The following is a 25,935-nucleotide window of genomic DNA, read 5'->3' as shown; positions in this document are numbered from 1 at the left end:
TCCTTAAAGGTCAGCCAAAGCCGATGTAACATACGTTTTTGGCTGCACTAGAATTTAGAAATATTTATTTTAGCATCTCGAATTTAAACGAACTTATCCAGTAATCATTCCCTACGCATCCTACTCTTTGAAAGAGAAACCAGAAGCGAATCCCGGATGTTAGAAATCAGAGAAAGGGGGGCGTCCAAACAGTCAGAGGGGCGGATGGCCCCTCCCCCTGACGAACTCAAATGGACTACTGGCCCCCTTTCATCTGTTTACCACTTTTTAATTATTCGCGACTATTTACTATTTTATTGCGCTCTCAAATACCTATTGACATTTGTCACATTTTGTTGGTGTAATTTTCTGACAAAATGGCGATGACACCTATTTATTCTTCATTTATCTGCAAATTAGCAAGGCCCGGAAAGGGTCATTTCCCGCGATCTAGCGAGTATCTTTACTCAAAAAAATTCTGTACGCTCCGCGCCAACCTGTGGTGGCGCTCCGCTTCGATAGTGTCGAAAGCGCCCCTACAGGCCATTATCGCCCCCCCTGACCAATACCCCTAGCTTCGCAACAGGTGTAACTTAAGGTCTTCGAACCGAATACCAAGTATATGGGTGTTACGACCATCCCCAGAAAGCCCCCTGGCAACGTCATTGCTTGTCGCACCGTGTTGAAGTGGGCCAAAACCGGAATCTTTACTCCTCAAGAACACCTACGTAGGCTCTTACTCAGCCCCGCGAGGCCAACTAATTAACGTGGATAAAAGGGCCGAGATGTACGTATTTGAAGGTAGAGTTCACAAGAATTAAGAATAATCATCATGTCAGTGGACTGAACTGCTGAGTTGGCCTGAGGTGGGGGTGGGTGTGGGGGTTGAACTAATAATTCAAGTATAGGGGAATGCACATATGATACCTGTTTCCTGTCACTCATGCCTTTATATCACACGGCGGTGGCATAAAAGGGAACAGTAGTTTGCACGGAGGGAGGGGGAGGCATGACCTAATTGGCTCAGAGTCTGGATTATCATCTGTACAATTTTTTTTGTCATCATTTCTCGCAAGATACTTTCATTTGGTCGGACGGCTCGTCACTGGTGTTTGATTGTTGGCGCCAACGGGAGCCAAACAATCGCCTTGGGAACGAAAATTGTGTAAAGATCAACTACGTCCGTCTGGGATTTTGGAACGACACACCTTGTCAGAGTGACAAACAAGTTAGGTTTGGCGTTTGCGAAAAACCAGCCGTTGCATCTGACAGCATGTAGTTAGTCGACCTGTTTGAGCAAACGTATTAACTCTATAAATGTCTGATCACGGGGTATAGGAAGAAAATCTATTTAAGTTTAAATTAGAGTAAAGTTTAAAACAAGTTTTCGCGGAATATTAAATCCCAAAACGATGTGCGATTTTCGTTTTTCTAGCCAAGTTTCTTTTAGTCGAATGTTCTTTACTTTTCAAGTTTGACCTTTACACATCTGATAATTACTAATATAAAAGAAAAAAATGTTAGGAATTAGTTTAATCGGAAGTTTATAGGGTCAGTTGTCGACCAAACACGAAGAGGTAAACTGGGAGTAAATTATTCAAGTTTCTAAGATGTAATATGAACTAGAATGATATGACGTAAAACTTTAATAATTTTCATCTGTTTTGGAATGTTTAGTAGAAGAATTATGTATAACTTCCAACTTTAGAATCAGTTCATCAGGGACATTCGAAGGATTGTTTTTGTGTGTGGCTAGAAAGGGATTCGAGGCACTGTGTCCTTCTGGATTAATTCTTAGGTCACTGGTTGGAATCCCTTTCTAGCAACGTTTCTGTGCTCTTTCAAATCTCGACTCTATTTTTTCGTCAGCCATTTTGCCGTTTTTTCATTTACCTATATAATAATGATAAAATAATAGTAATGCGACATGAAAATAGCCCGATTGATAAATGTTAGAGTTGAGGGACATGAAACTCGAAAATATATAATCCTGGGACTTCAAATGGGTTTAAATGAACATTCTAACTCGATAGGTTCTTGCCGTTTGATGCCATTCGCTTTTCGTAGGCCCTAAGATACCCACAAACCAAAACATCACCCCTTTCTCCATAGGATGGCAATTTTACAAAATTTGACATACAATTCTTGTTATTCTGAAGCTAATCTCGTCATTGGATCATTTGGCTCATCCGCCCCCCCCCCCCACCTCCGCACCGTATCCTTTTACAGTTTTACATATATTGGATTAGGAAAAGTCTTGCCAGAAAGGCCAATGTGGTATTACAATACCACAGATTAATTCCATATGCATACATTGTTTCTCATTGATGCTCTGCCCCCTCTACAACCCCCAACCTCGTCAAAAACCGTATATTTCGTGGGCTACATATGGATACGCAATGGAGAAAGGGGGTGGAGGGGGAGCCGGAATTTTTTCTAAATATGTATTTTTTTATGGTATAAACAAGCTGTATCTCTATCTTCACAAGTACGGGCAATCCTATCATCAACTCATATGCTCAATGTCGAGTCCTAACTGCAGCGATCTGGTTTGCTTGATAAAATATACTTTTGAGAGTTGGGAGGGGATGCGATGGGCTGGCTGGCTGGCTGACACCCCTTTCAACACGCACGAGGGCAAGCAGGTTGTATAGAATACAAAATTTCTCTTTCGATTATAATATAACTTTAATAGTACTGTTAAACTTGCTACATAATTAAACCAGTTTCACATGCTTCTATATAAGGCAATGCGATAAGCAATTATTTTTAACGAAAATCTATGTTTTCTTTGCGCTAAAATAATTTATAAACTTGAAATTAATAAATACATTTTGCAGCAAAACATAATCATTGTGGTTTCTTTCTGCTTTCTCTCTGCTTTCTCTCTTCCTTCAGCCAGGTTCGATTTCTTTTGTAAGCAGACAGAGTGAAGAGATAAAGGGTGAAACTGGACAAACCTAGATTGAACAAACATATACCTTCGTTAAAGAAGACAATTGAATTTGGATAAAAAACACTAACAATGAAAGCGCATCTGATATCACACTCCTTACCCCCCCCCCCCCCCGCACCTCTCCACCCAATCCTCTCTGAACTCTGTGAAGTGAGAAAAAGGAGATACTATTTTACTTTTGTCAAAAGAACGTTGTATTCCGCCAACTGAAAATCGTCCATGACCATCGTCAGGAAAAGAGGTAAAAATGTAATACCACCACCTCAACCCCACTTCCAGCCCACACCCATCACCTAGACTGACGAAGAACGGTACAATGGAAATGTGGAAAATAAAACAGGTCAAACTGTTCGATAAAAGCTCCTTAAACTACAAATTAATTGTCATTACTTTTAAAATAAATGTCACCCAGTATTACACCAATGTGTGACCTTGTGTGTTTTACGTTTCAGGGACATAGCCAATTTTTTAGAGTTAGGCGGGGGGGGGGGGTAGGGAAGACAAATATTTGTCCCCTTTTTTCAGGGACAAATCGGTGGATCGTCGTCCTGGGGGAGGGGTTTAAGGGGTAAGAGGTCGCCCGTTCCTTTTATGAAATTTTTGTTTTTCGGAAAGGACTTAGATGGGAAGTGGTGCTATCGTTTCCATTTCTTTTGACTACATTCGTGTACTATGTTTTATTTATTTATTTTTTTTGGGGGGGGGGAACTATTAAAAAATGTTCGCCCCTGTGAAGTCGAAGCCATCCGGTTATATATCATATTGAAAAACAAATATATGAGAATACAAGTATATGGCCACTGGCAGAGAGACACTGCAACCGCGCGCGTAGCGCACATATTTTTGGGTGACCGGTCATAACATCCTCTTTCGTAGTTGACTTCCAGCCCCGCCGCACGTATTCTTGAGGTGACTTTTCATTACATTCCCTCTAGTAGTTAACCCCCAGGTCCCCCACCCCACCCAAACGTCAGCCCCATCCCCCAGGTTCGAGTACAATTAGTTTTTCTTCGCTCCTATTGATTTCCATGGTCGCCCATCGCGGGGACAAACCAAATCGAATGACAGCGAATAACTGAATGACAATTCACTTTGTACAGGGTTTAATATCATTCGCGAATGACAGCGAATAACAGCGAAGGACAGTGGTGAGTGGAGATAGAATGAGTGGGTGGAGTAAATGCGGTTATTGGTTTTCTGCGCAAAAATGATTTGAGGAAAATCACATGTTACGTGGTTGCAGGGTTTTGGTGTGATTTACTGATAGAAACCACAGGGAAAGTTTTTTTTTTGTGAGAATGCGCTTGATTGCTGTGCTTTTGACATTTACCTCTGTAGATTCATCATAAAGAACGATAACTGAAGATGTTTCAAGATGATAGTATCGTTAGTTTCTTATGACGTTAAATTTACTTGTAAAAATCAGACTTAAAATTTCGCTTACTATAAGGTGCGTTTGTATCTTGTCCGTACTCAACTGGATCTGTAAGCCACACACTTCGCGTCCACTAGGTTTGCGTGGCTTTAATATACCTACGGAGTCTGAACTTTGACATCCGGTTGAAGCAAATGTCTGTGCTCTCATTACTGTTATTCGTTTTAATTAACGCAATTTTTAGTGTGTACAACATATTGTCATTTGTTATGTGTAACGCAATTGTCATTCGTTAGAGTAACACCCCCATCGCGTCCCAAAAACATTCTGGCATTCAAACCCTTTCCCACCTCTCGCTAGCTATGCCACTGGCATTATGTCCTTTCTTACAAGACAGTAAAGGTACAGCATAACGGAACAATTTAAAACAATTTACATATGTTTGCCAAAACATGTCCTAACATTTGAAAGAATCTATAGAGTGGAGCAAACCAGAGCATCTCTAAAATTAAACGGAGACTGACTGCTTATCTCTGCTCCGTTATTATGAGAAAACTTTTATGGCAGAGATTGGCACACGTTGTGTATAACTTGTTTCGATTAATTACATATTAAACCTGCAAAGAGGGATGCTGTAAAAAGTGCATTGTTCTGCAACTTTGTGGCCATTTTAGAATATCTAACCAATTTTGTGCCACACTATACGACAAATTAAAGACAGAAATATCTCCATTCCTAGAATTATGAATGAACTACAATGCTTCCTCATGCTCTTAAAACTGAATACTAAAAATTTTGGGTCCATACCATGGGTATGAACCTGAGATGGGGTGTGGGCATTAGCACTAGAAGGACGGGGTAGAGGTGATGGTTACATACCTACACCCTGGGTCAAATTGGGGGGGGGGGCAGCACATGTGAAGTATGAGATAAAAGGATGTTTTCTCATTTTCATGTGGCAAAGGAAATTATGAAAAACATAACATAATTGTCCCTGGGGCACACCTCAGCTCTCAGTGCCCCTAGTGGAGATGGGTGTTGGTGAGTAGCCTCAATCATATGCCCCAACCCCACCCAATGTCAAAGTTTGCTGCCTGAAATCTGACTGGAGGCAATGGCACAATTCATAAAACTAAAAAAATCCATAGAAAAAATATTGGACGACAAAAAATGTCTTGATTCAGCTTTTATTGCTTATCGTTCAAACCATCAAAGCTGATTTGAGATTATAACCAGCCAGATACCATGGGCTTTCTACAATAGCCTATGATTATATGTATGTTCGTAGGTACTTAGCCTATTATAACCAATCGCAATACAACACTTTTAAAGTTTCATTAAGTGGGATATATTAAAAGTACTCTATGAAATAATTCAAAAGTTAAGTTTCTTTAATCACAGAGAAAGCTAAGTTTGTAAAATAATTTCATTAGCTCCTAATGACTTTAAAATCTGTTGCGGGAAACAAAAATGTATGGTATTTTGTATTTTCATTTATAGGTATTGAAATGCATGGTTTTCCAAGTCATTTAGATATTGCTTGCAAAATAAGTGTACGTACCTTTTGTGTGATATACTACCATATTTCACACAGTCATTACAGGAGAAAAGGATTCTTGAACTAAGGCTGTAGAAGATCAAAATAAATATTGTTCATTCATGTAAATAACATATTGTGTTACATTTTTCAATCTTTATTCAGAGAGTATTTTATTAATAGCCTTGAAAGTTACCATGAAAGCAGCAAAAGGTTATGTTCTTATATTACGTACTACCTCTTTGACATTAGTTGTTATTGTTGTATGTTTAGAGATAAGAATCATCACGCTATAGATACATGCTTGTTTTTAAGTGGTTTTATGATGGTTGTTGCTGATTTGTTATTATAACTACAATGCAAATGTGGGCATACATTGTAATACTGATATAATTTGTGTATGTTTGTATTTATTAATTCAAATTTTGTATTAATTCATATTCATGAAACTTCTGCTTGTTATGTACGTATTATAAATATTGTGACCATCCAGCATTATATTAGAGCTCGCTGTCATATCGGTCCTTATGTGTGTCATCCGTACTGTTTAACATATATGAATTGAAGTAGGATGCTCGCGTGCAAGCACTCGCAAGCTGCAAATACGCCTGATGAACTTTTATATTCACTCACTGGGTGACTGACTAGTTCAAGGTTTCCCTTATGAAGTTTCCCCAAATGAAAAGAGTATACTTCAGAAAATACAAGTAGCCTGCCTTGAAACTATGAAAGATCCCTCTCTCAATAATTATGAACAAAATTGTGTATCCTATTAGTGATCAACACACGGCCTTGCTATCATCAAATTCATAGACTGCAACTTGTCAAGTTTTGCAGAACTAGATAGGACTTACCTTTTGATATCCGTCGTTCCTATACCGGTACCTGTACACAAATTTAAGCAAAGAAGTTCGCCCAAAATGCACCTGTTTCTTTTATACCGACCTCGTGTAGGTCAAGCCTCCTGAACTAGTACTCGGTTTGACCATAGGATAAAGGATTGAATATCTATATATACTCACGTGTCAGGTGACAGGTTATTTGTAATGAAAATCACATGGCCCCGTGATTGATTTTAATGTTCGATCTGTTAAACTTGCCGCTTACTTTTAACCTAATTTCAAGGATCCTACTGGAAGGGAACTCGCCAACTTCTCGGAAGTAATCGTTTCTTCTGGAAAGCGAACTCACAAATGTCGCTTACGACGTGCGCGTAAGTAGTGATTCTGTCAGTTCAGTCCTAATACTGTGCAATTTGCAAATTACCAGTATGGGCGTTTGAGTGTGTGAAACGTATCCCTCATTTGTATTATTTATCGATATTGCAAAATGAAGCAAATAAATTATGTTAACTTATACCTAACGTTTCTATATCATCTTAGTTGACTTTCCTTTAACTCTTCTCACAAATTTGTACCTGTCTCCGTAACAACACTGAACGTTGAAGTGCCGTCAATGGCCAGCGTTCGGCCTTATCCAATGTAGTGGTTTATTAATTTGCCCATTGTTATTGAAGTCCTATGCTAACAAAATGTCAACAGAGTTGTGAGTAGACTAGACATACATATGTAATGATACGCTATAAGGGATCAGTGATGTTTGTAAACTATGCGAAATTAGCAAGTTTCAAATCTTTTCAAGATTATTATTCACACTAGGGGATCTTATGCTTCACTTTATGACTCGATAACGCCCTTCCACAATGAAAGTTTGGTACAACATGCGATGGACGACCAGTCATTGAAGATATTCGTAAATAAAATTGCATAATACATCTGCTTTCCCACAAAGAAACGTTTATTTTACCACTCTAAGTAATACATCTAAGCTCGAACATCATTCTTATACTGTTAGGGCAAATTTCCATTGTGTTTTTTTTTGTTTTTTTTTTGTTAGGATTTTGATATAAATAAATTCTTACTTGAATGGTCGTTCGATAATTCTTTCTCATTTCCCATGGATAAACAACACATGGTTAGTTATTCTAATACAATTTCAATATGTAGAAACAAAGTGTTAGCTTCAGAAAACTAAAAACGGATCATTTGTTTATCTCACCAACACTGGCAGTGATATGACGAACGTTTGTCTCGAAGACGTGTGACGTGTGTTTTGTAATGTAGGCCTAACGTTTTTGGCATTATTTTGGTACTTTGGGCGTTTCTTGTTGGTGAAGTGAAAAAAAATGTGAAGTAAGGGCGCTCTTTTGAAACAACTAAATCGCAGATAGCAATTGTGGTTGTTCCTATTGTAAAATGTACCTGTGAGTCGTGTTTCTTCTGACATAATATGAATTATACACCAATCGTGTATTTGGAACAAACTGTTTTTAACTTCAGAACTTTCATAAATTTGGGAAATAACCTAGGTGAATAAAGGAAACATTTACACTCAACCAGGCCCGTAACCAGGATTTTTTACACGGAGAGGCACCATAGTATCAAGGGGGGGGGGCACAAATAATTTTATGAGAAAATAAATATAACGCATAATTGTGTTCGAGAGCGAGTCGCATATAATATCATAATTAATAGTATCATAATTATCCAATCTTCCTGACATAACACTAGCTCCGGCATATGTTTGGCTAATAATCTTTTCAGGTTACAGTCCTGCCTTTTCAATCACGTCAATTATAGCATTTGCCGTTCTTTCTGCTGTGCACAACAGAAGTTGCTTAAACTTTTCCCCGAGTAAGAAATCGTCCGGCTTTTGCAATTCCCCCACGGTTTCGTTATTTCCCCGAAATGCCATTTCATTCATGGCCTCAAATTTAATTACATCACAGATACTGCAAAGATAGTACATATTTTTCTCCAGTTGTCCTTCTCACAGTTGCTGATGAACCCCACTTCCCTAAGGACTTTGGATATCTCTTTCTCTCCACAAGTTCATAGCCTGGATGTGAGCCTATGACCCATTGTGCTTAACGAAACCTTTCCCCTTCTCCATTGCAGATTTCCACTGATGAAATCCTTGTATGGGTGAATGTTCTATCTTTTAATGATCTAATTAATGCAAAGTTTCTACAGGCATAACAAAACACCCGTTCCGTTGAAATTGAATACTCTATTCATGGGTATTGATCATACCACCCCTTATTGAATGATCTGTGCCTTGCCACAAATTTTGTAGGCGGATATGACGCTAAAATTGGTCTCTGTGCAAGTCTTTGCCCAGATCTGATGGGCATCCTGAGGAAGAGGTAAGGGCTGAAGACTTCCCCTGACAAGGGAGCGATCCATATTGTAGGTAGGCAAAGCTCCAACTAAAACAACTTTACAACAATGTGTCCAGAGTGTATGATCACTGTGCAACTTTTCTAATGTATTGTGAAGGGGTGTAGAAACGCGCGTGTGAAGGGGTGTAGAAACGCGTGTATTATTTGTATACATTACATGTACTACAGTAGAATGGAGAACCTGGTGAAAATTACAGTAGCCTATACAGGACCTCTATTAAGAGTTTGCAGTTTCAGCACAGACGTACTATAGTAGGTGGGAACGGGCGGGTGGGAATCAGGGCGGTTGGAAAGGGAGGCTGCAAACTATACTCTTCGAAATTAAATTCTTCAAACTAAACAACAAATTGCAATTCATATAAACAACAAAATTTTAAAAATTTTATTCGTTTAATTTCACGCAATTTGTTCCCTACCATCTTTTTACAAGGGGGGGGGGGGCACGGACCCTTGCATGGGGGGGAGGGCAGGGCCACCCATGCTTCATGCTGGCTACGGGTCTGCACTCAACCACTGTCGGTAATGTTAGTGCAAACATGTTTCGTACCAATAATCACGTTGAAGAGAAACATTTAAATAACATTACGCTCAGCCACTGAAACCGACGTTTAAGCTATACAAATCACCCACCCCTTCTCCCCAAATTAATTTTTTTTTTTTCAAGGTCTACGGTCATCCTTACAACTGAGTCAATAATGCATCCAATAGCGTAGGGCATTGAGTCAAAAGGAGTAAAAAAAGAGAACAATTTCTTGTCCAACATAGTAGCCAATTACGCATTTTATGTATGACTGCAAACATATACCCTCATGTCTATGATTTTAAAAAACAAGTTGGGAGATCAATGCAGTGATTTTTACATATCAATATAGCTCACTATAGATCGATAATATCTTGGTATTCTCTCTGCATACATGCCCAGAATAAGAACGAGATCCAATCCTTCTTGTCGGATATCTGTCGCGCCCACGGTATTTTTAGAATGTACCCATGTATGTGTTCCTAAACAGCGCCAGATCTGACCCGCTCGATTACAGTCGACTGTATAGTACACTCAATGAATCATAGAAAGGATTTGACAGGTGTCCCGATAGAAAACGCAAGGAGCTGCGGCTGCAGCTGTGGCTGCAATAAGGAGCGAAAGGTAATCAGTCGAGAACAAGATTAAATATTAATCTGTCTTCGAAAATCTATTGTAAGTTGTGTTGACTGAAGAAACGTTTCATTATTTCGATTCACCTAGACAAATGTAGACCTACTGTAGGGTACGTTAGAACGGTCCGACGGTATGGATGCACTTGTTTGGCGGAGAGTCACTGTTGCTACATATTTTGTGTTTCTAAGCAATATTGGGGGGGGGGGGGGTAGTGACAAAGATTGCGGAGTTCCACCAGGATCCATTTTTTGAATTCTTATGTATTATCTACATGGATGATATACCGCATCATCGACATGTTATGCTTAATAACTGTCTTGTATGAGAGTAGAAACGGAAGCTATCGACATGTTATGCTTTACAACTATCTTGTATGAGAGTAGAAACGGAAGCTCGCTGGCAGCAGGGGCATGCATGCACGGTCAAAAGTCTACTCTGTTCTGTCCATGAATGGTTGTGTAGTACTGATCTTTCCTTAGATACGGAAAACCCAAGTTCTATTATATTTCATACTAGGAATGCAAAGCTAACTAATATAAAAAAAATAATAATACTGGAATTCATCGAATTAGGCATAAGTGTGTGGGAGTACCTTTTCATGATAATCTAAAGTAGAATTTGAATTAATAATGTTTGTAATAAAGTAGCAGGCATTAAAAAAAACACTAATGGAATTTGCTTCAAACTATTGTTCTCCTTAATATTTTTTACAATGCATTTACGTTAAAAAGAAGTTCTTATTGTAACATTATATGGAGAGTTTGGCGTACCTTTACTCTCTATAGTTTGCATATTCTTCTAAAAAGTGTTGAACGTATTATCTCAACTTCAGACAATATTGGTAAGATACTCGTCTTTTTTTAAACAATATTAACACAATTTGTATGAATAATATATGTATATATCTCGTTGAAAATTTAGTTCTGGGCGCTATTGATCATTCTATTAATTTTAATGTTGAAATACATCCTTATCTCTACCTATATGAACAGCATAGGGGTGTATGGTTAAACTGAGCAGAGAAGATATTTGCACACACGTAACAATTTATGGTGCCGATCTGTATAACTGCTAAATGTACTTACAAATCCTCTTCAAACTTTTTTCTTATGTTTTCTTTTGTAACTAGTAAGGCCTGTGTCTTTACAAGTTTGATCAGTCATTGGTTGGATCTTCTATTCCTTCTTCATATTTATTACAGATCTGTATATATTTTATGGAAATTGTAAACTAACTCATCCTAACAAATACTTGAATAATGCTTCATCAGTCGTACAGTATAAATCCCAAATTATACAGGCAGTATAGAGAAAATGTTTTATGAATTTAAATGATATAAAATGTGTTCTATGTAAGCTATATATGGGTAGGAATTAGTTCATTGGAAATTTTTAAATGAAATGATATGAAATGAAAATAAAACAAAAGATCCGAGGTTAGCAGTTGCAGTATATGCTTGCTGATATTTGAGCATATTGTGCAGGATTACTTAAATTTATGTGTATTACACCAGTGACCTCACCATACTCAGTGTGTAAGTACTGTAGAAAATTATATTCATCCAATTAGACCATAACACTTTTGTTCTCTTTGTGAATCTTCAAAATGGATTTCCAATCTCTATTATTTGTTTTTCCTTCTTTAGATCCCTCACAATGAGCATCAAGTCTCCTTTTATTCTGTGCGCTTTCCTGTTTTGTCCCTTTTTTCTGTGTAACGGACAACAAGGTATACATTACAGTCTGTACATTACATTATATCATTATAACCGTTAAATATAATTTGTTTTGTATGTGGTGACTGGTGACGTGACACGTAAAAAAAAGAACCAACAGAACATATATGGTCAGTGGGTAAAGGTCTGACTAGTCAAAGACATTGTTCATAAAGTATTACAAAATGGTTATTGTTGCTCACAAGCACCATTTTTTAATGGATACTTTTGTCTCTGATCACAGTATTAGCATCGTCTGTACATCAACAGATGTGACTTGATTTTCGTGAATGCCCCATGAGTCTTTTCTAAGATCAGAAATTAATATAAATATCATCATGGCTTCCTGCAGGGTGTAGTTGTTAATATGTTTTATTTTATCCAATAGAACAAGTGAGGATAACGATGTTACTGAAGGGACATTTTAACTCAAATGGACCAAACACAGAATATCAGCGTTATTTGAGTGATGGACATGAAGGAGCTACAGTGGAGTCATTCAGAGCAGTAAATACAAGGAATACTAGAAGTCCTGACCTAAATCCTTACCCTCCAGATCCAATTAAAACATCTGGTAATTACCCACACTGGAAAGTTACATTGGACAACAATAACAATAATGATTTTGGTGTGTTTGGATGTAGAGCAAGGAAGCAAGGAAGAAGAAACACTGAAGTAATAGGAGTATTCATGAGATGGTAAGTCTATTACAAACCTTTTTTTATATATCCTCTTTAAATAGTGCTCAATTTTGTGCATGAATTATTAAGTTTAAATTGAGAATTTAAATTGCTGATTGTCGGTATACCCTGTAATGCACACCAAACTAGTACAATCATTTAAATGGTAATAACATGACCCATGGAGATAATTTCTAATAACGTTTTTATGGTAATTAGTAACTATCAGCCTATTCGCTTTTTACTTTACTCTCTTTGCTTTAAATGCTTTATTAGGTGAGCTATTGTCTGTTTTAAATGTACAGTATATTTGTCAATAGGTACATATAAACAAGAACATGTTTTTATAATTCGGGATGTACTTTTGAGTGAATTTATTTGGGTCAATTTACCTTTCCCTTTGTAGCTCATTTCACCCCACGTGATAGATTATTTTCAAAAACTGTGGCTCTTGGGGATCCTGATGTTCAAATTATGATGACTCAGATTGGAAGATATGATGTGAAATATGCTCCCAGGTGGCTTAAAGATGATGTCATACAAAGAAGTCAGCAATCTAGTCTCACATACAACATTGCACATAATATACAAAGTGATGATGCTGCCATCTATGGATGTTTTCGAAATCGATTGAGAGATGAAGCAAAGCATTGCATACAGAGACTGATAGTGAGAGGTAAAGAACTTTTATCTTACAGACTATCATCTGTCTTTGAAATTATACTAATTATACTTATTTTGTATTTAAAGAAAAGGAATACTGAAGACAGAATACTGACTGAATAATTTAAAAAAAAACTGGCAAAAAGAATTTGAAACAATGCTTAAACTGAATTCCGACCTGAGGTTTCCAAGCGTTGCTCTTTTTCATGAACTGAACTGTTTAATCCTTAGTTTGGTGGCAATCCCTACTGTTATAGCCTTGTCAATGTTTATCAGGCTCTGTTAGGACTAGTTCATACCGGAAATTTGATATTTTATCAGACATTTACCATTGTCACTAGCATTAAACTAAATTGTCACATTAATTAGAAGCAAGTAGCGTATCAGCTCAGCCTTTCAGCTAATAGTATGTTAAGTCTAAACTTGTCCCTTTTTATCCCTTGCCTTTGTACTCACACCCTTAAATAGGAAATACATTTTCTATAAATAAAATGGATAATTTTGGTTTATCCAGCTAGTGTAATCTGTAGTTTTATCTCCCTTTAGCTTGACTTAGGGAAAGTTTAATTGCATCGATTTCTAATGCATCACTTAGTAGCTATTGAACTGATTGAGAGTACTGTATTGCTAAACATTTGAGAACAGTTTGAAGTTTTTTCCTGACCTCTAGTGAAGTAATTTTATTTTCATGCATGGTAGTAGCACGTAGGGGTAGAATTCCAACATGCATGGATATTGCAATAATTTCTTCTACTTGGAGAGGTTGTTTAATGGAAACCTCATTTCAGACATTACATTTGCCTTCTACCCTTGAAGGTCTGCCCCCTACAATATATAAGTCTGTAAGTTTTACATAATATTGGGTTTGGGTAAAATCTTTGCCTTAATCGAAGGAACATGTCAACTAACTAAATTATAAGTTAACCAATTGCTGATCTAAATTCAGCATAAATGTGAGCCACTCCCTAATCACAGATAGCAGTTACTCGACCCCCTCCAAAAACATAATCACGTGAGAGCTGTAATTTGCTGTGAATTTTCCTTGTAACTTTAAGTGTTAATATAATTTCATACTATATAAGGATAAGGTTTAATTACAAACTTCTCCAAAATCTTTTGATTTGGTAAATGATGACCCAAAGGCTAAAACACGCAAATATGTACATCTCAAACTTTCAGGAGTTTTCATACAAAAGTTAGGCAAAATACCTCCTGATTTATTTTGTAAACACAGGGACATAATAGATCTCTTCTAGAATACTGTAAATAATCAGTTATTTTCAACCTGATTCATGATTTTGACATTTCACTCTTGCTGTTAAAGACGACAACTTTTGCATATCGCATAAACTTTAAAACCTCTCAATTTAATCATGGAATAGATGTAACCATGAAATTTTACGTAAAAAGTAAGAACTTTACAGCTCTTGCATAGCTATGTTGGTGACAATTCAGGAATAAAATTATTCTATTGGAGGTTCTATATGTTTGTAAAAAGAGAATAGTTGGATGTTCAATTGGTGAGAAAAAGAACCTCAAACATGAAGAAATTGCCAAAATTTTACGTGACCACAAATTTGTCAAAAGTCTTAAAGCATTTCAATTGATGTTTTCACAGTAGGCTTATATCATCGTGCTCTGATCATGCAAGGTTGGTGGTTATTGTTAGAGACTGTTAAACTACGATTTTTGTTGTTGAAATCTAGTGATTTTATGTAGAAAAGTGACCTATGTAGATAAATATGAGAAAATCAAATAAAATTCCCATTTTCTTTCAACATCTTTTTAACATCCGAAAACATAAATAACCAAAGTGCTCATATTTGACGAAAACATGAATGCTTACAAATGTGAGGTGTGAATAAACTAAAACTTAATACGTTTTTGGTTGAATTATTTTTGTCTTGTTCACAATGAACGTAAACGATTACTATCAACATTTGTAACATACCAAACATATGTAATGTTGAAAACAAGGAGTAGCTAGTTCTTCCCTCTAACACAATTTAAACTATTCATTGCATGACCTTCTTACTAGTAATCACGTGCCAAAATTTTAACGTTTCTAGGAAATGCTAGTACTTGTGGTAGGGTGGTGGGGGGGGGGGGGAATAGTAGGTATTCATTGATCAATCTGGACCACAATAAAGAAGGTCAGAAGGTCAGGTGGCTGATAACTTCTCAGAGAACTACTGCTCATCAGTACAGGGATATTAATTGTTTATACTATTATGCCTTAATAATAGGCCTCAGCCATTTATTTGTTATATCATAGCAAGTGTTAAATTTGTCTGAATCAATTTGTTACTCATCTGAGATATTTGAGGTTAATTCCAGCTAGAGCTGCCAATCAAAACAACTTGGAAGAATTAGTTCTTGCTTGATATCGGAAAATGTTTGTCTAGTGTGAGTACATAGTTGGAATAATAAATGGCAGTGTGAACTGCGGCCAATGTGTGTGAATACCATGATGAGTGGTACATGTGGACTGAAAAGTCAATTGAGCCACCATATGGCGTTACCATCAGTGATGTTCCAGCACTAAAGATGAATTGATAAACACATGAGATAAGTTCTTAATAGCTTCTTGCATGATTACTTGTAAAGTTAAGTTCATAGGTCACTAAGGTCAGCATGCGAATACCTTGCAGATAACAAAAGTGATTGTTAGTCACAGTGTAGCCTTAATGCATTTGTACTGTCTATGTAGGGGACTCCTGCTGATCGTTCCATTAAATGCTACTGGCATACAGTATGGGATTTCAGTAATGCTGTCACTGAGCGTGTGTAAGTGCCGTAATTATGACATTCATTGTTAACAACTTCCGCTTGTTTCCCTCTTTGGTATAGTTCGTTTTCTGCAGGTTACGACTAGACGTAGTCTAATCCTATTGTCAGAACATTTGACACGGCAAACATGTGAGCATGACTCATAACGAAGCTTTGTGTGGGCATAAGGAATATACACAATGATGTTTTTATTGGTATCATTAGATGTCGATAAGGCTTTTGGGCATGCAACCACAGGATGCAACATTTGAAATCATATAGTAGCAAGAACATTGCTGAATTTTGTAAATAGTTTTGAAACTACAGTAACAAGAATCAGTGGTATAACTCATTATCTGGCATATCATGTATGAAAAGTTGTCTGTAAACATACATGTTTCTTAGAACATCTCGTTATTTGATATATTTTATTATCACTTTAATTTATGTTGACCTGTTTCCCTGTGAATCTCAAAATCAGCTTGTCCAGAAGGCAGATGGAACCTGGACAATAGTTGCTCTGAAGTCTGCAGAGTTTGTTTTAATGGAGGCATTTGTGATGAAGACACTGGAAGCTGTATTTGTGCTCCTGGATTTAGAGGAATTAACTGTCAGATTGATAAGAGTATGCAGTTTATAAATTTTGAAATATTGTAAAGATCAATTTTCACAGATTAAGAGCAATGTATTGCTGATTCTTTCTTGGCATGGATTGGGATAATTGTAACATAAAACGACTTACCATGATGTTCAAATATTTAAAACCTACTATGTCAAAAGGCTTGTGAAATTAAAATAAAATCTTTATAATTTGTTCTTTTTTATGAAGTAACATACTTGACACAACGGTAAATTGGAAAGACTAAATATAGCGATTAAGGAAGCAAATAGGAACTTGTTTTCCTTGCTGCTCTCAATCAAGAAATAAAAATTCTGAAGTCTGACCATGCTGTGACTCTATGATATTAAAATTGAAATCCAATGCTACTGCTTGTAACACATACTGTAAGTGCATCCTACACTGTCCTGTTTATGTGAATTTGAAATCTCTGAATATCTCAGTGTCTGATTAAATTGATCATGATTTCTTGAAATATTTGGCAATTTTTATTGAAAATAAAACTATTTATTCAATAATCTCTTAACCAAGAACATTGAGAAAATAATTAATTAACCCAGATCAACTGGGACTGCTTGCCGAAGAATTGTACTTGAAATGTGTAGCTTTACAATGTTTTAGAAATACCATAACATTTCGTACAATAGGCATTGTATATTTATTATTTATAATTATTATCTACTGTACATTTAATAATTTAATAAATTTAGGGTACATTAAGGTATGGTAGTACAGGAAACATCTATATATATATATATATATATATATATATATATATATATATCTATATATATATATATATATATAGAGAGAGAGAGAGAGAGAGAGAGAGAGAGAGAGAGAGGTGGAGAGAGAGGGAGAGAGAGGTAGAGAGAGAGAGGGTTGGTTGGCGTCTATCTTGGCGCAGAGTGCTCTATGTCCAGTGGACAGAGCGGAATATGTGTACATGTATACAACTCTGACGAGAGTTGTCTGACGATCGCTAAAACGCGTGAAACTAGGCAATATGAGAAAATGCCTAGATTTGATTAATCACCCTAATAATTGCATGCTAATCTAGGAGGGGGTCTCAGCTTGGTCAATTGCGATCTTATTTCAAAAATACTACTTACCAGGCGCTTATCCAGGATTTTCAAACCAGGGGGGCGCGAATTACTATCTAAGCGGAGCGCCACCATCGGTTGGCGCGCAGCGTACAAGAAAATTTCTTGTTTTGAAACCCCCCAGATCACCGGAAACGGCACTTCTCGGGCTTGAAATGACCAACCAGATGTACACTTTTTGCCTGAGAACCAAGTATTTCATAATAGTTTTTTTTTTCCATCCATAACCTTTTTGAAGATTGTCAATCCGGCACACATCATGTTCGACCTGATCGCATCTCCTGTGGGTCTTTGCTTTTGTAGGTGATTCTACGTCGCGGCCCACAATACCCGTCAGCCCCACTTTTCAAGGTTTTAAGCCCCATATTTGTTCAGAATTGAAAATTCACATTTCTCGTGAAAAAACTCACTTCAAAACATACCCATAATGTTGTACAAAATTTCATCTATGGACAACCAATACAGGAAAAAACTTCCTTCAACCCCTAACAGACCGGTCAAAATTGCACGAGTAGCGGGAAGTGTGATGTAGAATGTTGGTCAGAAATTTTCGAAAATTCAGACACAGTTAATTTATTGGTGTACAAATATTAAAACCTGTTATAACGGCTATTATGAAACTTGGTTGAAGGAAATGAAAAATAGCAGATATTTCCGAAACCGAACACTACACACATAGGCGTAGGAGGCGCGGCGGCAGTGGTGGAGCTAGGGGTATTGGTCAGGAGTGGCGAGAATGGTCTGAAGGGGCGCTTTCGACACTATCTAAGCGGAGCGCCACCACTGGTTGGCGCGTAGCGTACAGAAAATTTTTGAGTAAAGATACTCCCTAGATCGCCGGAAATGACCCTTTCCGGGCCTTGCTAATTTGCAGATAACGAAGAATAAATAGGTGTCATTGCCATTTTGTCAGAAAATTACAGTACACCAACAAAATGTGACAAATGTCAATAAGTAGATGAGAGCGCAATAAAAAAGTCAATAATCTAGAATAAGTAAAAGTGGTAAAGAGCTGAAAAAGGCGCCAGCAGTCCATTTGAGTCCGTCAGGGGGCATCCGCCCCCTGACCATATGGACGCTCCGCCACTGCGCGGCGGGGTGCAGGCCCTAATTCGCCATTACTAATGTAAAAGAGAGTTTTGACATAATTGGACCTCCATGCTTTTTATACATCTACATGAGACATGTCGTTGTTTACATTAGCATCTGGCGGTATACTGCGCAATTTTAACGGACCGTACGGTACATGATGGCATGCGATGTAATAACCGATGCTTGCTTATATGATATTGTCACGAACATGTTGAACGCGCTTGGCGCGCGAAAATTTTTGGTTATTTTTTCAGGCAAGTCGGACAGTTTTGAGGCTTTTCATCCTGGAACGCCATTTTCATGTTCACTGATATGATGTGATATCTGCTGTTTGCGTTACAAATTCGAACAGGCGCGTAGCGAGGAATTTGGGAGGGGCGAAGCCTGTAGGCAAATTATCTAAGCGTAGCGCCACCATAGGTTGGCGCGAAGCGTACAAGCAAATTTTGGCCGAAAATGTCTCCCAGATCGCTGGAAATGACACTTCCCAGGCCTTGTAAGTTGCCTCTAAGCACTTTCTATTTTGAAATTACTTAGCGATATCATTTAAAAAAAAAATGCTGAATGGGGGGGGGGCAGGCGGTCGCCCCCATCCCAAAATGCGTCATGTTCCCCGACGACACGGTCGAGTTCGAGACCAGCCACAGTTGGTTTCATAGCACAATTCTACACACGCGTTATGATAGACCATATATAGTATATATATAGATCATTAGTGAGAGAGGAAAATGGAAACGTCAAAAAATGAAGTTGTCGGTGTAAGGGGTAGGGTGAGCCACACTTTTACGAAATCATTGATCCGTCACTGGCTACCCTTCAGCGCTGTAATGATGTCCCCGTTCTTCTTTCTCTTCCCGGTGTCTTCGTGTTTTGCTTTTACTCCCTCGTTTTCTCCTTTTTCTCTCTTTCTTCTTTTTCTTTTCCCTTCCTTCCTCTCCTCCTCCTCTTTTTTCCCCTCTTTTTTCCTTTTTTCTTCTCTTTTTTCTCTTCTCTTTTTCTTACCCGGGGGGCGCGCGCCCCCAACGCCCCCCCCCTGGATACGCACCTGCTTACTTAGTAGTATTGACATCGTTGTGTCAATATAGAGACTCTTTCATTCAGATAATTTATGTCTGCCTCTCTTTCAGCTTGTGGTGGCAATAGGTTTGGACACACCTGTGAATTCCGTTGTAGTGAAACTGATGAGCCCGATCGATGCCGTAATTACCTCTTTTGTCTGGTTCATCCATTTGGCTGCAGATGCAACACTGACTGGAAAGGACTCAACTGCAGTGAACGTTAGTATACAGAACTGTCTACAATTGACTTACAAAAATCATTAAATGTGATAAATTCACCCAGCTCTTGGAACATCCGTTTGAGTGAATAGTTAGAGAACGGTGTAAACGTGTATGTTGATAAGTTGTATAAAGCACCTTGAAGTAATATTGGTGGAATAAAATTACAGTTGCTATTTTCAATACTGTTTATGTCATAGGCAGTATGACATCGTGTATCAAAATAATACGATATGAATCCTTCAGCAACTTTTTCTCGACATCACTCCAGTTTGAAGACTGCCGTTTAGCTAATTTTAGCCATTACATAATTTAATGGAGACTGGAAAGAGGTGCGCTGGTAAAAGAATGTCAAGATTTGAGTAATAAGTAATTATTTAATATATGAAAGTAATGTATTTCTTTGTTCCGTAAGATGTTGCTGAATGCGTGATTGACAGTGGAATCATGAAAACCTTTCATCTTCAATAAAGCTCAGATACCTTAAATTTGCTTTATTAATATATTTTTCACAAGGAATCATATGCTCTATGTTTTACGTATATGATGCTGATAAATAGCAAAAATTGTTTTAAAAACCAGCTGTACCTTTGTCCTCACGTTTGTTACTGGCGTTCTTTGTTGTTTTACGACTGTTGAGTAATCTCTGTGCTTTACTATAGGCCTACATAGTGATGAGTCATACTTTGCATTTAAGCAGTTGATGTAGTCACGTCATAAGTTCCATGGTTAGTAGGTCTATTTATGTTTGTAATCTGTTATAAACAGTCATCTTGTTTGTTTATCAGTCTCAGATTCACTTCATGGTGTATGCTTTATTAATTCGGAAATGTAAGCAATCCATGATATTGTATTAAACTCTGCTTGGATATGTGATACCTTCTGCTCAAGCTTCAGACCACGGAGCTTTTCAGACTTGTCAAAGATGTAGTAGTTAGATCCATTGAATTCGAAATTTTGTTTTACATCTTGTAATTGTTAAGGTATCTTGAGGTCACACACAACTTATTTGATATTAAAGATGAAATATCTTAACTAAGACGTTGGTATAATGTGTATTAAGTTGCCTCCTCGTCCAAAACTTTGGATTGCACAGTTTGTCACATTGGACAAATATGCCTTTACTTGTTTGGGTATAAGGAGACGTTTTTAACGCAAACTACAAGTATTCAGGGTTGCAACTATGTATATTTGAAAGTTAAACCCTATAACAAGATGTCAGACGCAGACACCTACAATTTGTGGGACACAAAGACAGTCGAAACATACATATACACAATTGATATGTGACCTTCCTAATGAGTGAAATTGATTGCATGATGAAATCAATACTCCACCACCTTTATCGGCTTTTATGTCACTATTAAAACGATAGTTATTTTGTCATTATAAGCTGTAGGGCTTTATTTCATTAGCATACAGTCTGTCTATCTCTAATGTATCTGAGCCTTATTTCGTTTTGGTGTCCTGTTTCAATTATCACAGCTCTTTTACTTAGTACAATGCTTTATCTTCTTTATTTTTTTTATTTTTTTATTATGTTGTCATTATAAGCTTTAGGGTTTTATATTCACTTGGATAATGTCAGTTGTTTTATTATATATCTGAGCGTTGTTTTTGATTCGTTTTGGTATCCTGTTCTATTTCTATCTTCACAACTGTTTTTATTTAGTTCTTTGTATTTTCATCTATATTTTATATCAGTATATGTTGTTATATTAACTTCAAAAGTTGCATTTCTTTGTTACATATAGAGTGTGATCGAGGAACCTTTGGAGCCAGCTGCCAACAGACCTGTCATTGTCAGTCTGGGCAGTGTGACAGATACACAGGAGTCTGTACAGGAGTGTCAGCAGACTGTAGTAGTGGTTGGACAGGGACTAATTGTCAGGGTAAGTTATTTTACTTTCATGTTATTCGTCTGACATTGGTTTGTGTATTAGTTAAATGTAAACAATGTAACTTAGGTTTAAAATTAGTTGAAATTGTATAAACATATTTCTTACATCATAATGTTTTGAAGAAAATTTGGAATATATTGCTGACAGACATGTCACTGTCACTCTGCAACATATAACAGGCATACAGGGCAGTGCACTGGAACTCCAACAGGCTTTACTAATGAATGGAGAGGGAGTAGTTGTCGAGCTAAGTGAATTGTTGCCTGATTAATTATCCATATAAACTTGCATTTATAAAATTGTGGTATGAAAGTTAATAATGGATCCTAATTTCAGATACATCCTTGGTAACTTCATTTATTGATTTATACTTATTTGTTACATTAGCATGTTTTGCAGGAAAGTTTGGAACGAATTGTCAACAGACATGTAACTGTTTCTCAAGAGAATGTAACATAGATACAGGGTATTGTACAGGAACTCCAACCGGCTGTACTCATGGATAGAGAGGGAGTAGTTGTCAACAAGGTAATTTGGATAACATGTACCTTCACGACAATGGGAAGATGTTGCTTCTGTAGTATCAATTTAAATGAATAAAACTATTTGATAATAAAGATGAAATATCTTCACTGAAACGTTAGTATACTACTCATTGGCAAATTTGGATACAAAGATTGTCACATTGGACAAACATGCATTTGCTTGTTTGGTCATGAGGAATAGAATTTGCTAATAATTAAAACGTTTCGCCATCTTTATCTTCTTGTATGTCTCCAATAGCTAGTTAATTATGTTGTCATTATAAGCCTTAGGGTTTTATATTCACTTGGATAATGTCAGTTGTTTTATTATATCTCTTGGCGTTGTTTTTGATTCGTTTTGGTATCCTGTTCTATTTCTATCTTCACAACTGTTTTTATTTAGTTCTTTGTATTGTCATCTATATTTTACATCAGTATATGTTGTTATATTAACTTCAAAAGTTGCATTTCTTTGTTACATATAGAGTGTGATCGAGGAACCTTTGGAGCCAGCTGCCAACAGACCTGTCATTGTCAGTCTGGGCAGTGTAACAGATACACAGGAGTCTGTACAGGAGTATCAGCAGACTGTAGTAGTAGTTGGACAGGGACTAATTGTCAGAGTAAGTTATTTTACTTAAATGTTATTCGCCTGACATTGGTTTGTGCATTAATTAAATGTAAACAATGTAACTTAGGTTTAAACTAAGTTGAAATTGTATAAACATATTTCTTACATCATAATGTTTAGAAGAAAATTTGGAATATACTGCTGACAGACATGTCACTGTCGCTCTGCGAAATGTAAGAGACATACAGGGCTGTGCACTGGAACTTCAACAGGCCGTACTAATGGATGGAGAGGGAGTACTTGTCAAGCTAAGTATATTGTTACCTGATTGATTATCCACCCAAACTTGCATATAACATTGTGATATAAAAGTTAATAATGGATACCAATTTCAGACACATGCTTGGTAACTTCTCTATTGATTAACTATTATTTGTTACATTAGAATGTGTTGCAGGAAAGTTTGGAACGAAATGTCAACAGACCTGTCATGGTAGCTCAAGAGAATGTAACATAGATACAGGGTATTGCACAGGAACTCCAACTGGTTGTACTGATGGATGGAGAGGGAGCAGTTGTCAACAAGGCAAGTTGGGTTAAATGTACATTCATGACAATGGGAAGATGTAGCTTCTGTAGTATCAAAATATATGAATACAACTACTTGATAATAAGGATGAAATATCTTTATTGAAACGTTAGTATACTACTCATTTAATTGCCTACTCATTGGCAACTTTGAATACAAAGATGGTCATATTGGTCAAACATGCATTTGCTTGTTTGGGCACGAGGAATAAAATTTGGTAGAAATTAAAATATTCACCATCTTTATCTGCTTGTATGTCATAAAAGCTAGGTAATTACGTTGTCATTATAAACTGTTGGGTTATATTTTCATTTGCACAATGCGTGTTGTTGTTTAATTTCTTTTAGCGTATTTGTTTATTCGTTTTGGTATACTGTTCTATCTCTATTTTTACAACCGATTTTATTTAGTCCTTGTATTTTCTTCCATATTTAATATCAGTATATGTTGCTGAAGTAACTGCATAATTTGCATTTCTTTGTAACATATAGTGTGTAATCGAGGAACCTTTGGAGCCAGCTGCCAACAGACCTGTCACTGTCAGTCTGGGCAGTGTGACAGATATACAGGAGTCTGTAGAGGATCAACAGGTTGTACTGATGGATGGAGAGGGAGGAGTTGTAATCAACGTAAGTTGGGTAAAATGTAACTTCATGACAATGAGAAGATGTTGCTTCAGTAGTATAAATTTAAGTGAAAAACTATTGATAATAACGATGAAATATCTTCACTGAAACGTTGGTACACTACTCATTTAATTGCCTACTCATTGGCAACTTTGGATACAAAGATTTTCACATTGGACACACTTGCATTTGCTTGTTTGGGCATTAGGAATGGAATTTGCTGGTTATTAAAATGTTTCACTATATTTATCTGCTTGTATGTCTTAAAAAGCTTGTTAGTTATGTTTTCATTATACGCTGTAGGTTTTTACATTCATTTGCATACTGTCAGTTGTTTTCTTATATCTCTAAGCGTACTTTTTTATTCGTTTTGGTATCCTGTGCTATTTCTATCTTCACAACCGTTTCTATTTAGTTTTTTGTATTTTCATCAATATTTTTTATCAGTATATGTTGCTATATTAACTTCATAAGTTGCATTTCTTTGTTACATATAGAGTGTGATCAAGGAACCTATGGAGCCAGCTGCCAACAGACCTGTCATTGTCAGTCTGGGCAGTGTGATAGATATACAGGAGTCTGTACAGGATCACCAAAAGACTGTAGTAGGGGTTGGACAGGGACTAATTGTCATGGTAAGTACTTTTATGTGCAGGATATTCATCTAACATTGGTTTGTGCATTATTTAAAGGTAAACAATGTAACCTAGGTTTAATATAATTTGTAACTAGATAAACATATTTCTTTCATCAGAATGTTTTGAAGAAAATGTAAAAATTGCTGACAGACATGTGACGGTCGCTCTGCAAAATGTAATAGACATACAAGGCAGCGCACTGGAACTCCAACGGGCTGTACTAATGGATGGAGAGTGAGTAGTTGTCAAGCTAAGTGTATTGTTGCCTGATTAATTATCCATACAAACTTGCATATAACATTGTGATATGAAGTGAATAATGGATCGTAATTTCAGATACATGCTTGGTAACTTCTCTATTGATTAACAATTCATTTGTTACATTAGAATGTGTTGCAGGAAAGTTTGGAACGAAATGTCAACATACCTGTAACTGTCTCTCAAGAGAATGTAACATAGTTACAGGGCATTGCACAGGAACTCCAACAGGCTGTACTAATGGATGGAGAGGCAGGACGTGTCAACAAGGTAAGTTGGATAAAATATACCTTCGTGACAATAGAAAGACTTAGATTTAGTGATATTAAAATAAAACAAATGATACACACATTTTAATATATTATATTTGTATTTGGTAGTTATAGAAATAGATTTATAAAAACACCTTTAAGTTTTCTTTCACAATCCTTTTGAATATTTTTCACTATCAGTGTGTGGTGCAGGAACATTTGGATCCAACTGTGATAATACCTGTCATTGTCAGTCAGGAGAGTGTTACAGATTTACAGGAATCTGTACAGGAAATACAAGAGACTGTATGAGTGGATGGAGAGGCAGTAGTTGTCATCAAGGTAAGTTAGCAAACATTAACTGGAAAGTGTAGCTTCTTTTATTCAAAATGTTATAAATGAAAGTACCTTTGCAT

General features: G+C 36.8%; 2 protein-coding genes across 5 annotated transcripts in view; both read left to right on the top strand.

Annotated features, from left to right (window-relative positions):
• Positions 1-2,821, top strand: part of LOC139984768 (uncharacterized) — a 36,341-nt gene extending 33,520 nt beyond the window's left edge. For 2 of the 3 annotated variants that reach the window (XM_071998817.1, XM_071998825.1), the window contains one exon: positions 1,056-2,820. In XM_071998817.1, the coding sequence (XP_071854918.1) occupies positions 1,056-1,258 (203 nt within the window). In that variant the 3' untranslated portion in view covers positions 1,259-2,820. Of the gene's footprint in view, positions 1-1,055 lie in introns of all 3 variants that reach the window. The other variant, XM_071998812.1, reaches the window with a different exon arrangement.
• A 10,353-nt stretch (positions 2,822-13,174) lies between these two features.
• On the top strand, positions 13,175-25,859 carry LOC139984797 (uncharacterized). Of its 2 annotated transcripts, XM_071998855.1 has the most exons (8): positions 13,177-13,314; positions 16,552-16,695; positions 20,012-20,161; positions 21,916-22,053; positions 24,238-24,375; positions 24,870-25,007; positions 25,398-25,538; positions 25,721-25,859. In XM_071998855.1, the coding sequence occupies exons 2-7, from the start codon at positions 16,615-16,617 to the stop codon at positions 25,467-25,469; spliced, it is 717 nt and encodes a 238-aa protein (XP_071854956.1). In that variant the 5' UTR covers positions 13,177-13,314; positions 16,552-16,614; the 3' UTR covers positions 25,470-25,538; positions 25,721-25,859. The 2 variants fall into 2 exon arrangements, with proteins under 2 accessions (XP_071854965.1, XP_071854956.1); XM_071998864.1 differs by lacking the exon at positions 16,552-16,695 and having other exon boundaries at positions 13,175-13,314.
• The last annotated feature ends 76 nt before the right edge of the window (positions 25,860-25,935 follow it).

Source organism: Apostichopus japonicus, chromosome 2 (genome assembly GCF_037975245.1).
Source record: "Apostichopus japonicus isolate 1M-3 chromosome 2, ASM3797524v1, whole genome shotgun sequence".
NCBI lineage: Eukaryota > Metazoa > Echinodermata > Holothuroidea > Aspidochirotida > Stichopodidae > Apostichopus > Apostichopus japonicus.
The sequence above is the reverse complement of the archived record's forward strand: the minus strand, read 5'-3'. Positions and strand labels throughout refer to the sequence as shown.